Here is a 13,535-nt window from a genome sequence, read left to right on the forward strand (position 1 = left end):
CATTAATTTAGTAATTTAGAGATAAGCTGAGATCACCTTAAAAATGAATAATTTGATGTCAAGAGTCAATTAACTTGTGATAGAGACAAGATTGTATCAGAGGCCTCTTGACTTTCTTATCTAGTGTGTTTGTGTTCTCAGGGTTGAAAGAGGGTGGAGGATGAGGGTGGAAGAAGAGAGGAAGGATGTTTTGGCAGTGGGGGGAGGCAATGAATTACATAATTATAGAGAGCAAAATGGAGTCCCTCATGTCAAGCAGGAGCCTGCGTCAACCAATGACGTAAGCAGGTAAGGTACTGCAGCTAGGAGATATCTATCACCAAGTCAGTTGACACCCCAGAACTCATAATGAGCAGAACCAGAGGAGGTCTGCAGAGACCCAAAACTAATGAAATCCCTTTAAAAACAGGAGGATTTGGGCAGCAAACTGTCAGACTCTACAGCATGACCCCTCTACATCTGACCCTTAAAAAAGGCAACTGCCACCAAACGATCTGCCCAATTGATCTCCAAACAGAACCGAGAGCCTTCCCTGCTTGAATATCAGAAGCAGTCAGTTCCGAGAGCTGACCCGGACCGGACCGAGACCTTATCTCAACTGTGTGCCCACAGACTGACTTCGGGTTTGGTTCATTCACTTCCTGCACCCTTCTGTTATCTTCTTTGTTGTGTGACTTGCCTTCTGTCCTGCTTCGTGTGCTGTATAAGAAGCTAAGTTTAATCACATGGTGAATTGTCACTGAGTTTGGAATCCTGAACCTGCTTTATCATTGTGATTTAACTTTGCTTTATGATTGAATAAAGTTGACATCGTGGAAAGACACAACTCGTGTGTGTGCCTTCATAGCATGCTCATGACAATAATAAAAATATGGAGCCAGAGTCAGTGATATTCTGGTGAACAAAGCTGGTATAGAATCAAGTGACATCATGGAGAGTACCAGGAAGCAGCACTCATTGGGGAGTCTGCTTCTCCCCTCACTCTCTGCATCCCCCCCACTCCTGCACATGTGTGCTCCCTCCCTCTCTCTCTGAAATAAATAAATAAAATCTTTTTTTAGAGATTTTATTTATTTATATGTCAGAGAGAAAGAGAGAGAGCACAAACAGGGAGAGCTGAGGGCAGAGAGAGAAGCAGGCTCCCCACTGAGCAAGGAGCCTGATGCAGGATTCGATCCCAGGACCCTAGGATCATGACCTGAGCCCAAGGTAGATACTTAACGAACTAAGCCACCCAGGCATCCCTAAATAAATAAAATCTTTAAAAGGGGTGTTCCCCTTTATTTAAAAGTCAATTGATTGTAGATGTTACCACGTTTACAAAATACCATTGTGGCAACACCCTAGATTCTTGAGGCAAAATTTCTTGTTCTTTTAGCCTTAAACTGTTTGGATGAAACCCCCTTTATTTAAAAGTCAATTGATTGTAGATGTTACCACATTTACAAAATGCCATTGTGGCAACACCCTAGATTGGATTTTGATTAAATAACTGGATATCAAAGCTTAGCCAAATTGACACACAAAACTACCATCATAGAAAGGAAGGTAAAAGTAGAACTGTTAATGAGAGTCAAGGCAGGTTGGGTAGATTGTCAAAAAGCAAATAGAAAAATTGAAGCTATATGTCAGATGACTAGATAATAGCCCTAATTCCTAGGAATCTCATAATTTTGATGCCAGTTGTGATGTAGACTTGATTTTTCTTTCTTACTCTCTATTTGCCACAACAGCAATGATAACAACAATACTCCCAGAATCAGGAGTCTCAAGACCAGGAATCTCACTTCTGAGATAGTGCTACCCAAAGTGATCTTGGGCAAGTAGTCAAGCTCTAGAGGTCCTCTAGTCTTATCTGTAAAATTGGCAAGTTTAAGTAGAATCCAGAGTAAATGTTTGCAGAAGAGAATTCAAAAGTGCATGCACTACTCAAAGCTAGGCGTTTACACTGACTTTGGCTACATATAAAATGGCTTGGACAGAAAATTTAACCCCAAATCCAGAAGATTCTAATTCAGTTGAAGTGGAGCCTGGGCTTCAGAATTTCAAAAATAAAAATTAAAATTAAAAAACTACTCTGGGTGTTTTTAAATTTATTTAGTGCAGAGAACTGTGTGCCAAAGGTATCCAAATATTTTTTTTTAAAGATTTTATTTACTTATTTGAGAGAGAGATAGAAAGCAAAGCAAGAGAGAGCACGAGCTGGGGGATGGGGCAGAGGGAGAGGCAGAAGCAGACTCCCCACTGAACAGGGAGCCCCATGCAGGCGCTCCATCCCAGGACCCTGGAATCATGACCTGAGCTGAAGGCAACGCTTAACCGACTGAGCCACTCAGGCATCCCTCATGCACATTTTTAATATGTTGGTTTTCAGCTGTGCTATGAAGTTTATACAAATATAGAAATGTCCTAGAATTTCCCTAAAAAGGCTTTTTGTTTTGGGTTATTTTTGAAGAAAACAAATAGATTGTATTAAAATTTGATTATTGTGTTATTCTTGTCACATAGGTTTTGATTAGTATTTACTATTTGTCTACAATGTCCCAGAAAAGGACTTTCATCTCTCGACACTATTTTTATTACAACATTTCTTCCTCTCTTTTGATTGTCCAATCACTAAAGAGCTATAATCTTCCCAAACACTTAAAAGTAAGTCACAGCCATGTAACTCATTCAGTTTCTCTTTGCTGGACTCGAAAAAGGAAGGAGTACCACTGTCTTCCAGTAAAACAGGTTTATACAGCTAAAGGAGTCTATGCTGGCTTTATCAATGGAAGAACCTGCTAAGAGGAGCAGTGTTAAGAAATATAAAATAATTTGTATTGTAAGTACAATTTTTAATTTTAGTTTTTGTAGCTTTATGACAATGTTAAGCGTATAAATCCCCATTTATATTTGTGTTGTTATTTAAGTGTAAAGTTTTTAAATGGTTGTATTCAGTTTTATCCCTTCTGACAACTGCGATGCCAAGTTAATGTTTTTTAATCATATTTTGCCTAAGAAATGTAACTACAAATTAATATTTGATCAACCTAAAAAGTGGGGATCTGTGGTGAAACACTTTGCAGCATTGATTCTAGCATGATTATAATCACCCCCCAAGTCACCATTTTATACTGTGTGAATATCTTTAAGACCAGAGAGTGAGCAATTAAAATCATCGTATCTTATATTCTTTGTTGGACTATTGCTTTTATCTTAGTTCACTTTACTCCTAACAATGGTCTCTTTGTCTAGTTCCTCTTTGCTTTTTTTACGTGATAAGATCTGCCCTGTTGAAAAGAATAAAAAGGGAAGAAAAAAAAAAACTTTCCTTGATTTTATTACTCAAACTTTTGGGGAAAAGAGAGGTCCATCCACTACCTTGGTTTTCTCACCATCCAACCATTCTCTGTTCTGCTTGTTTTTACTGTCCTGAAGTCATCTCCCTGAAAGTCAGTGCTTCTCTGTCCTAGTCCTGCTGCATCTCCATAACAATACTACTACCGCATATTATTATTATTATTATTTTCTCATCTTGAATTATTCTCTCCTATTGCTTCCATAATGGCATTGATAGCCCCCATTTTTATGATGTTTCTCTTTATCTGCATCCTTGGCTGATTTATCTTTCTTCTCATTGTACATTGCACATAGTGTTCCACCGAACCCTGTTTTTAAAGATCTTTTCTGTAGGCGATCTCATCTTTTCATGATTTTAAAAGTCACATTCTCGGGCGCCTGGGTGGCTCAGTTGGTTAAACAACTGCCTTCGGCTCAGGTCATGATCCTGGAGTCCCAGGATGGAGTCCCACATTGGACTCCCTGCTCAGCAGGGAGTCTGCATCTCCCTCTGACCCTCCCCCCTCTCATGTGCTCTCTCTCTCTCATTCTCTCTCTCAAATAAATAAATAAAGTCTTTAAATAAAATAAAATAAAATAAAAGTCACATTCTCAACCAAGAATTTCAAGCAAGGGGCGCCTGGGTGGCTCAGTCGTTAAGCGTCTGCCTTCAGCTCAGGTCATGATCCCAGGGTCCTGGGATCCAGCCCCGCATTGGGCTCCCTGCTCCGCGGGAAGCCTGCTTCTCCCCCTCCCACTCCCCCTGCTTGTGTTGCCTCTCTCACTGTGTCTCTCTGTCAGATAAATAAATAAAATCTTAAAAAAAAAAAATTCAAGCAAGCCAGTAGGTCCAACTTCTTGCTGAGTTTCTGTCACACAATTTCAAATGCCTTCTTGCTGGCTCCTCATCCAGTATCTCAAGGCAAAACCAACTGATTAATTTCTCACACCTAACATGCTGCAATTTTCTCCTTAATTCCCTACTTTGGTTAATGTCACCACCATTCTGTCACTCAAGCATTGTTTCTAGAAGTAAATGAAACAATGTGTGTAAGCATTGAGCTTACTATAACAAAGTAAACTGTCAAGATATTCTATTTATTCATTATCCTTCTGGGAACTTTGGAGTGTTAGCTTCTATGCCATTTATTATATTTATTCCATCTTATAAATTCAAGAAATTATAAACCTCTTGGAAGCAAAATTTTGTACATCATTTATTTTCCTTCCTTATCCTTCTAATGGTTTACCAGTATGTATAATAGAAGCTCAATCTTTCAAAATCATAGTTTCAAAAGTACCCTGTTTCCAAATTTTAAAAAAAGTTTCATGTAAAAAACTTTCAAAATCATAGTTTCAAAAGTACCCTGTTTCCAAATTTTAAAAAAAGTTTCATGTAAAAAACTTTACATGTATCGACTGTGTTTCTAGCACTCTTTATTCAGCCATCTGAAGCCAAATATTGGATTCTCAGAGGTTTTTGGAGTCTGGAGCTCTGCCCTCTCCACTTTGTTGATAGCATAAATAGTTTAAGATACATAGGCACCTCAATATCAAGAAGCTTATTCAGGGGACACCTGGGTGGCTCAGTCTGTTAAGTGTCTGCCTTCAGCTCAGGTCATGATCCCAGGGTCCTGGGATTGAGTCCTGCATTGGGCTCCTTGCTCAGTGGGGAGCCTGCTTCTCCCTCTGCTGCTCCCCCTGCTTGTGCTCTTGCTCTCTCTCTGACAAATAAATAAATAATATCTTTAAAGGAAAAAAAAGAAGCTTATTCAGAATTACTACATGTTTAGAGGAAATGATTATATGAGATTAAAAATGAACCTTCTTCTTGAGGAACTTACAGAACAATGTAGGGAAGAAGTAAAAAATATATGGAAAAAGCCATGAAGAAACCGACACTAAGATTTAGCAGGAGAAAAATTCGAGAGCATCCAAAGGACAGCTAGATGCTGTTTATTTTCCCATCAAATTTGAATGGCAAAAGGACCAAAAATAAGATGTAAAACCAAAATAGGCTAATATGTAAATCTATGATGCATGAGGTTTACCATCGGACTATTTCCCCGTGTTTCTCCACTTTGTGCTCCTAATCTTGGTCACCTGTGGCTTTTGAGCATCATAGCGAGGGACTAAGTGCTTAGTGATGCTACTTAATAACTGTTTATGTTCACTTTTCCCCTTCTATTCTCTCCACTGAATGCATACCTGCTGGAAGGTCAATGAAACTTGGGCTAACTTTCAGACTTCATAAAAAATTGTTCTTACAGTATTTTAACGTATTTTCCCAATAGTTTAATCCACTTCTATGGTAAAAGTTAGATAGGTTAGATAGGTTAATTTTCCAGTTGATTTTCAGAGTGAAAACAAAGACAATTGATGGCTACGTAGATCTTTATTACCTAAGCAATTTTGATGTTGTGTTTTTTTTTATAAAAGTGATTTTTTTGGGGGGCACCTGGGTGGCTCAGTCGTTAAGCGTCTGCCTTCGGCTCAGGTCATGATCCCAGGGTCCTGGGATCGAGCCCCGCATCGGGCTCCCTGCTCAGCGGGAGGCCTGCTTCTCCCTCTCCCACTCCTCCTGCTTGTGTTCCCTCTCTCACTGTGTCTCTCTCTGTCAAATAAATAAATAAAATCTTTAAAAAAAAAAAGTGATTTTTTTTTTAAAGTCAGGCCAAAGGTTATTGGTGTTGTAAAATACATCCCTGAGCAATTTGTTATCTGTTGCATTCATATTTTATGGCTACGTATTATTCAATGTCTGTTATCCATCATACTTATAATTGGACCTACTGGAGAGGGGAGAAAGGTCAGTAGGAATAATTTAACTGTATCACAGTTTAATTCCAGGTATCACATAAAGTCCACTATATTGAAGAGCCTGGTCAGCAGTAGTGACAATGAATGACACACACAATCTTACGTCACAGAGCTTCCACATCATCGGTCTGAGCTGTAGATCAAAGCGGATCATTTGCCAGTTAATTATTCGGACACTATATTTTTACATGTGTTAGATATTCCTCATTCCCCTCCATAGGACAGAGCTGGGCGGGGAAAGGGAGGGACCTCTGCTCCCTAGGAGTGAGGTAGTTAAAGATTTCACAGTTGAGAAATGCTTTTAGATAAATGATCTCCAAACAGGAATCTAGTTAAGAATGAGAAATGGGCAAAGGTAAATGGCTCCCATGGTTTCATTCATACTTTAACTCCATCTGGGGTTAAGCTAACCAGGACCGATGTATTTGAATTTGAAGATCTGCAATAAGTAGTATTCTAAATTTCTTCCCAAAGCTTTCTTATTTTCAGGCATTAAAAAAAAAATACATGCCTCTTTCATTGTTGGACCTGGTGTGCTCTGCGCCTTTAATATTCACTGAGAGAGGGAGGGAGGTATCTTTGTACCTTTTTACATTTTTTTAAAATTGTAAAGGTCACTTTTCCTTTTTTCGTAATAGGTTCTTCTTGCTTTGTTGGTGATTGTGTCACTTGGATTGGGGCTGGGGCTTGGACTCAGGCGACAAGAACAGCAAGGTATATCCCTCAGTGTTTTCTCAACAGTTCCTTATTTCTCCTTTCTCCTCACCTTCACCCCTTGAAACTTGTCTCTTCTCTGGAGCTCCCTCTCTCCTGCATGGAGTACTCTCCTCCTAGGCTTCTCCGTCTCCCACACCGCACTTACTAGGAGCCCACATCTGTGGTTAACATTATCCACTGTCATTTCTGGACTTTACCCTTTTGCCCTCACCCCCTGCTCCCTTGAGATTCACATCATTCCTCTATGTTCTTATTTGACCTCACCTTCATAGAGGACTTTGATAACTGGATTAAAGACTCCTGTCCCAGCACCTACTCTACTCATTCCTATCTGCTTGTCGATAAACTTGGTCTCAAAAGTCTTGGTTGCTTCCCTCCCAGGACCTCCTGCCATGTTAGTACTGCATTCTCCCTGAAATCTCACTATTTCTTGGCTAGGCGATGCCACATTCTTAAATGTAGTGCAGAGTAAAAGCTTCACATTTATTTATTTATTTTTCCTCATAAGAAGCAAAGAAAGGGGCACCTGGGTGGCTCAGTTGGTTAAGCCTCTGCCTTTGGCTCAGGTCATGATCCCAGGGTCCTGGGATCGAGGCCCACGTCGGGCTCCCTGCTCAGTGGGGAGTCTGCTTCTCCCTCTCCCTCTCCCTCTGTGTTCTCCCTCCCACTCCCCTTCTATCAAATAAATAAATAAAAACAAATCTAAAAAATAAAAGAAGCAAAGAAAAAATAGGAGATAGAATCCCCAAAATATCAAAACACGTCTCTTTTGCCATATCAGATCAGTATGAACAGTACATAAACTACTTACAAGTGACTATATGAAAAGCATTTTCTAAATCTTGTTATGTATTGTTTTGGTACTTTTATGAAGGGGAAGTATGAGGTCAAATGTTAGGTAATTCATTCTCCTTTTTAATTTGGCTGATTAACTTCTAGTTTGACTCCCTTGGGGAAGGTCTTACTGCTTCTTTGTTAGGGAGACTCTTGGTGAGATTAACAGACAATTTTCCAGTTATGTTCTCACTTAAGAATTAACAGACACTCAGTACCCCTAGCCTAACATGGGAACACGGTGGAACTGGAAAGGTGGACCTTACCTGGAAAATTACTGTCTTTTTTGGGGTCACTTGGCTATTGTGTTTCTGAACTACAGTACCAGTCCTAGACCTAACAGGTGTAGGTGGTCCACTTTGGTAGTATTATTCTGATGTTAGTTTGCACAGGTATGCACCACTTCTTAGTTCTCTCATCCTCAAATCACGTAAATTAATTGCAAGAGGCATATACTAATCTCTGAACAAAATCTCTGATTATTTTGGCTCTTTCTCTCCCTTCCTTACTTTAGTACACCTATTGGCTGGCTTCCCAGTGTCATTGTTCCTTATTCTTGTCCTTTTATCTCAGTCTATCAGCCCTCATGTGGCATCACCCCTTCCCACCTAGGGCATTGGTACTTAACTCCAGCCCCTCATTTACTATCATCCTTAAAATATTCATCCCCTCATTCTTCCATAGCTGATTCCTAATCCCCAATCCTGGACCATTTTCACCATTCTCCACTCTAATCAACCCACTTTTCATAGGCACAGTACGTTTTTTTCTAGTGTGAGTTTTCAAGCAATTTTTCCGGTTTGAGTTTTTAATGGGTTCTTAAAAATTTATTCTTTTATGCGCACTTACTTTTTACTTATTCTTCAACAATTGGGCACTGACTGTATGCTAGGTATTATTCTAATTACTGGGAATACAGTGGTGAAGAAAATAGACACATCCTTCAGGAGTTTATAGTCTAGCATAGAAGACAGACACTAAAAATATAAATAAGCCAAATACATATAATATGCTAAGGAAAGTGCTAAGGGATAAGTAAAACTGAAAAGAGGATTATAAAATATGGAGTTAGGGTGGGATGGGAGATGTATGTGAAATGACTTTTGTAAAAAAGTCTTTGTAAAGAGCTAGAGTGAGGGAGAAATAGGGATATTTGGGGGAAGAACATTCCAGGCAAGAGGAAACTGCAAGGGCAAAGGCCTAAGGCAGGAACATGCCTGGCAACTTCATTTAAAGAATAACAAGTTTGAAAAAAAAAAAAAAAAAGAATAACAAGGTTGGTGAGTTGGAACTAAGAGGACAAGAGGGAGGGTAGTCATAAAATGAGATCAACCAAAGGACAGAAGAGAAGCCACATCAGTGAGATTGTTAAGTCAAATCTGGCCGTGGGCTTTCATTCTGAGAGTGATGGGAAGTGATTGGAGTTTTGAGCAGAGAAGATACATGCATGGTTTGCTTTTCCACACACTCACTTAGGCTGCTGTCTTATGAATAAATGGCAGGGTGAAACCAGGAGATGTGGAGACATCAATTAGGAAATTATTGCAATAATCCACACAAGCTCTATGTCTTGAACTAGGGTGGTAACATTGTAACTGGTGAGAAGTGTTTGGATCCTGGATATCTTTGGATGTGATAGATAGATTTTATCCACAAAGTGGGTATAGAGAAAGAGAGAAGTCACGAAACACTTCAAAATTTTTGGTATGAACATCTGGAAATACAGAATTTCCACAATAGAGATGGGGAACACTGTTGAAGAAGCTGGTTTGGGGAGAATAATCAGGAACTCGTTTTTGGACATGTTAAGTTTGAAATATCTACTAGGTGTCCAAGTGGAAAAGCCAGAAGGTAGTTGAATATATGAGGCTGGCTTTTGAAGGGAGGTCCTAGATGGACATGCAATGTGGCAGTTATCAGCTTCATATGTGGATTTAAGGCAATGTAACTGGAACACACTAACCTTAAAAAATTGGGAAGATGAGGGGGGAAAAAAACCACGGATGAAGTCTAGGAAGAATTGGCCAGGGATGTGGGAGGAAAGCCAGGTGATTGTTGTGTCCCGGAAGCCATGTGCAGAAAATGTTTCAAGGTAGGAGAGTGAATATAAAAATGTAAAGGTCTTTTATATAAATGGTATATAAACTTTTTTGGGTTACTTTTTCACTGAACGTTTCTTAAGATCCATCTAAATTGGGGCACCTGGGTGGCTCAATCGTTACGTGTCTGCCTTCCGCTCAGGTCATGATCCCAGGGTTTTGGGATCGAGCCCGGCATTGGGCTCCCTGCTCCATGGGAAGCCTGCTTCTCCCTCTCCCACTCCTCCTGCTCGTGTTCCCTCTCTGTCAAATAAATAAATAAATAAATATCTAAAAAAAAAATCCTAAATTGTTATGCATCCATCTATTCTTAGGCATCTCTCTACTTGCTACATAGTACTCTTTAGCATGTATAGCAATATACTATTTGACCTATGCCCTCCCCTGGTGCTGGATACCCAGGTTGACTTTAGTTCCTTTACATTTCATAAATCCCGCAGGTTCCCTTATGGACCTGCGTGAGATTGCTTCATCATCTACCCAGGAATAGGATTCCTTGGTCTTAGGGTCTGTATTTTAACTTGGGTGAGTGGCCCCAGATAGCTTTCTGGAATGGCTGCCACAGCTTACTCTGTCTTTACCATGCACCCTTACCAACCCTTGGCATTATCTGGCTCTCTCATTTTTGGCAATGTAAGCTTAGGTATAGAGTGGTATCTTTTATTTTAACTTTTGTTTCTCTGCCCTGCTGCTCCGATCTGTGTTGATTTCTCTCTTGGTTTGTTTGGTGTTCCCCTAGACCCTCCATTGTGTTGGATCTCATTATTTTTTGGATCTCTTTGTTTCACTTCCTCATTTTGCTAAAGAACATCCTTTAGTAGCTTCTTAAAATAGGATACATAAAAGATACAACTTGAGTTCTTATCTATCTAAAGATATTTTCATCATCCTAACCTAACACTTGACAGTTTGGCTAGATATTGAATTCTGAGATGAACATAATTTTCCTCTAGAAATATGAAGACATTGCTTTCCTGTCTTCTGGCTTTCAGTGTTGCTTTTAAGAAATTTGATACCATTCTGACTTGTGATCTTTGATAGCTTGCTCATGATCTTTCTCTGGGAACTTTCAAGATCTCTTTGTCCCTGTTGTGCTGACCCCTTCATGTGAGTTTTGCCCTGGGAAATGTTGATGTAATAATTAATACTTTTCAGTTCTGGGAAATTTTATAATATGACTTCTTTAATAATATCATGTCTACTTTCTCTGTTTTTCACTTTTAGGTACTACCTTCCTTTTAAAAGGTTAACTATGTAGTAGCCTTGATTATATCTGCAATATCTCTTTGCTGTGTAAAACAACATAGCATGTTCAATCTTGGGGATTAGGGTGTGAAATCTTCTCCGAAACCATCATTCTGCCTACCACACCCCTCTACTGAATTTTTCATTACTGCTTTCATGTTTTTATTTCTAAGAGAACCCTGAACATTATTTCTCTTTTTGAAATTATAGCTTTCTTTCTTATTTCATGGATACAATATCGTCTTTTCTGAAGCTCTCACTGTTAGCTGTGCATGTGTGTGTTTGTGTTTAACTCTTCTGTTTCTTTCATTGTTTCCTTTTCAATCAAGATTTTCTTTTCCTCTTTTCTTATTTGTTTTGGTCTTCGTTTTTATGTTGGATTTTATCTTGCTATTCTCACATGTCTGGTAACCATTTGTTCAAGTTTATGAATACGGCTTGTTCATCTTTTCTCATCATAGCTAACCTTTATGTTTGCCTCTGTGATGAAAGCTACTCTTCCTAAATTCTTCCAGATTGTGAGCCTCTATCGAGTGGGAGGTGAGGTGGATCTTGCTGCTCCATCTTCAGACTTTAAACCAGTTTCACTTTATTTAGCCTCTGCCTGTCCCTCCTACCTTCACCTAATGGTGCCTGGTGTTTCTGAGTCTGGGACCTCTTTGGAGTCCTGGGGAAAAATCACTTACTATTTATCATTGTGCATTGATGACTCATAGAGCACAATAAAAAAATATCTGCTTGTCTGACCTAGTCTGTGCTAGGTACCTCTTCTGTGTGCTTCTACCATCTAGCTCAGAGACATCAGATAACTTCTTTTTTTTTTTTTTTAAAGATTTTATTTATTTGAAAGAGAGAGAGCATGGGAAGGAGGGGCAGAGGGAGAGGGAGAGAATCTCAAGCAGACTCCCTGCTGAGCGCAGAGCCTGACATGGGCTCAATCTCATGACCCTGAGATCATGACCTGAGCCGAAATTAAGAGTCGGACTGACTGAGCCACCCAGTTGGCCCTCAGATAACTTCTAAGCACTGGTTTCCTTATTCCCTCCACTCCTACAGGCAGTTGCAGGAAGAAATGCTTTGATTCTTCATTCAGAGGACTGGAGAGTTGTCGGTGTGATATGGAATGCAAACACAGAGGCGACTGCTGCTGGGATTTTGAAGACACTTGTGTGGAATCAAGTATGGATTCTGAGGATAAGTTCATTATAGCATGTTGGTTGTGCTGTCATTAACGCATGTCCACATGCTCACCATACACCTTGTCTATTGGTTTGCTAGGGCTGCCATAACTCAGAAACTGGGGGGCTTAAACAACAGAAATTCATTTCCTCAGTTCTAGAAGCTAGAAATCCAAGATGCAGGTTTCATCAGGGTTGATTCTTTCTAAGGTCTGTGAGGGAGATCCATTCCTTGCCCTTCTCCTAGCTTCTGGTGGGTTACAAGTTGGCTGTCGTTGGCTTTTGGCAGCATAACCCCAAACTCTGCCTTTGTCTTCACGGAGAGTTCTCTTGTGTCTTCATAGTCTTCCCTGTGTGTGTGTGTGTGTGTGTGTATGTACATGTCCAAATTTCCCCTTTTTATAAGAATATCTGTTGCACTGGATAGGGACCACTCTAATGACCTCATTTGAACTTGAGTATCTACAAAGATCTCTTTCTAAGCAAAGTCACATTCATGGCGTTGGGGGGCTAACACTCCAACATTTTAGGGGGACACTATTCAACCCATGAGACCTTGTGTACAGGATTATCGTTTCCCCTTTTGCAGTACTAAACACAGAGTCCACACTTGATTTGATTGAGGTTGAGGAATAATGGTGTCCAGTAGATGAAACGCTGTCTATGTTGCTGGGAATACGAACGTCGCAACGCAGTTTCACTACGGCTCAAGTTAATCATCTTGTTCAGTTTCCTTTGCAGTCGTTCTCAGATTTCAGGGTGCATAAGACTTACTTGGAAAGCTGGTGATTCTTGGTGATTCTGATGCCAGTGCTCCACAGAACACAACTTGAGAAACACTGTTCTCTGGGTAGAAGAGACAGTTCTCAATGTTTAATCTTTTAAGACATCAGTGAAGGCATGTAGATACGGGGGTGGCTAGCGGTTCAAAGAGTAAAGATTAGAATAGTAGAGCTTCTTACATTATATTTTCTGAAAAGGGCAAGGGGGAGGGGATAACTTAGTGTAGATAAGATCTGCATTCCCTTTACTTAATCTCCCCAAATCTTTCCTAAGTAAGTGACAAGTAATGGACAATGAAGAACTCTATGCACAACAGAAGCACGCAGCAGTCACCTGTCGAACGCATTTGTCTAAGCACAGAGCTGATGTTGATTTTAGACACTGATTCCTAGCAGATGGCACTAGGAAGCAGTGATGGGATAGCCTCGTGCTGTTTTAGCACTCATGTTTATTTACACTGCTCTCATACTGAGCACGTAGCCTGGGAGAGCTGCAGAGGCTCAGTGGAGGCTCACCTAGCACTCCGTACGCTCAGCTG

The 13,535-nt window shown here is 40.0% G+C and overlaps 1 protein-coding gene across 1 annotated transcript in view; it reads left to right on the forward strand.

The window, feature by feature from the left end:
• Nucleotides 1-2,700: 2,700 nt before the first annotated feature.
• The window catches only part of ENPP3 (ectonucleotide pyrophosphatase/phosphodiesterase 3), a 71,572-nt gene continuing 60,737 nt past the window's right edge, over nt 2,701-13,535 (forward strand). Inside the window, exons 1-3 of the mRNA XM_081829018.1 lie at nt 2,701-2,824; nt 6,780-6,855; nt 12,093-12,215. Coding sequence (XP_081685144.1) covers nt 2,756-2,824; nt 6,780-6,855; nt 12,093-12,215 — 268 coding nt within the window. The 5' untranslated portion in view covers nt 2,701-2,755. The remainder of the gene's footprint in view (nt 2,825-6,779; nt 6,856-12,092; nt 12,216-13,535) is intronic.

The sequence above is a fragment of the Leptonychotes weddellii genome, chromosome 8, assembly GCF_054177405.1.
Source record: "Leptonychotes weddellii isolate Sample4059 chromosome 8, ASM5417740v2, whole genome shotgun sequence".
NCBI lineage: Eukaryota > Metazoa > Chordata > Mammalia > Carnivora > Phocidae > Leptonychotes > Leptonychotes weddellii.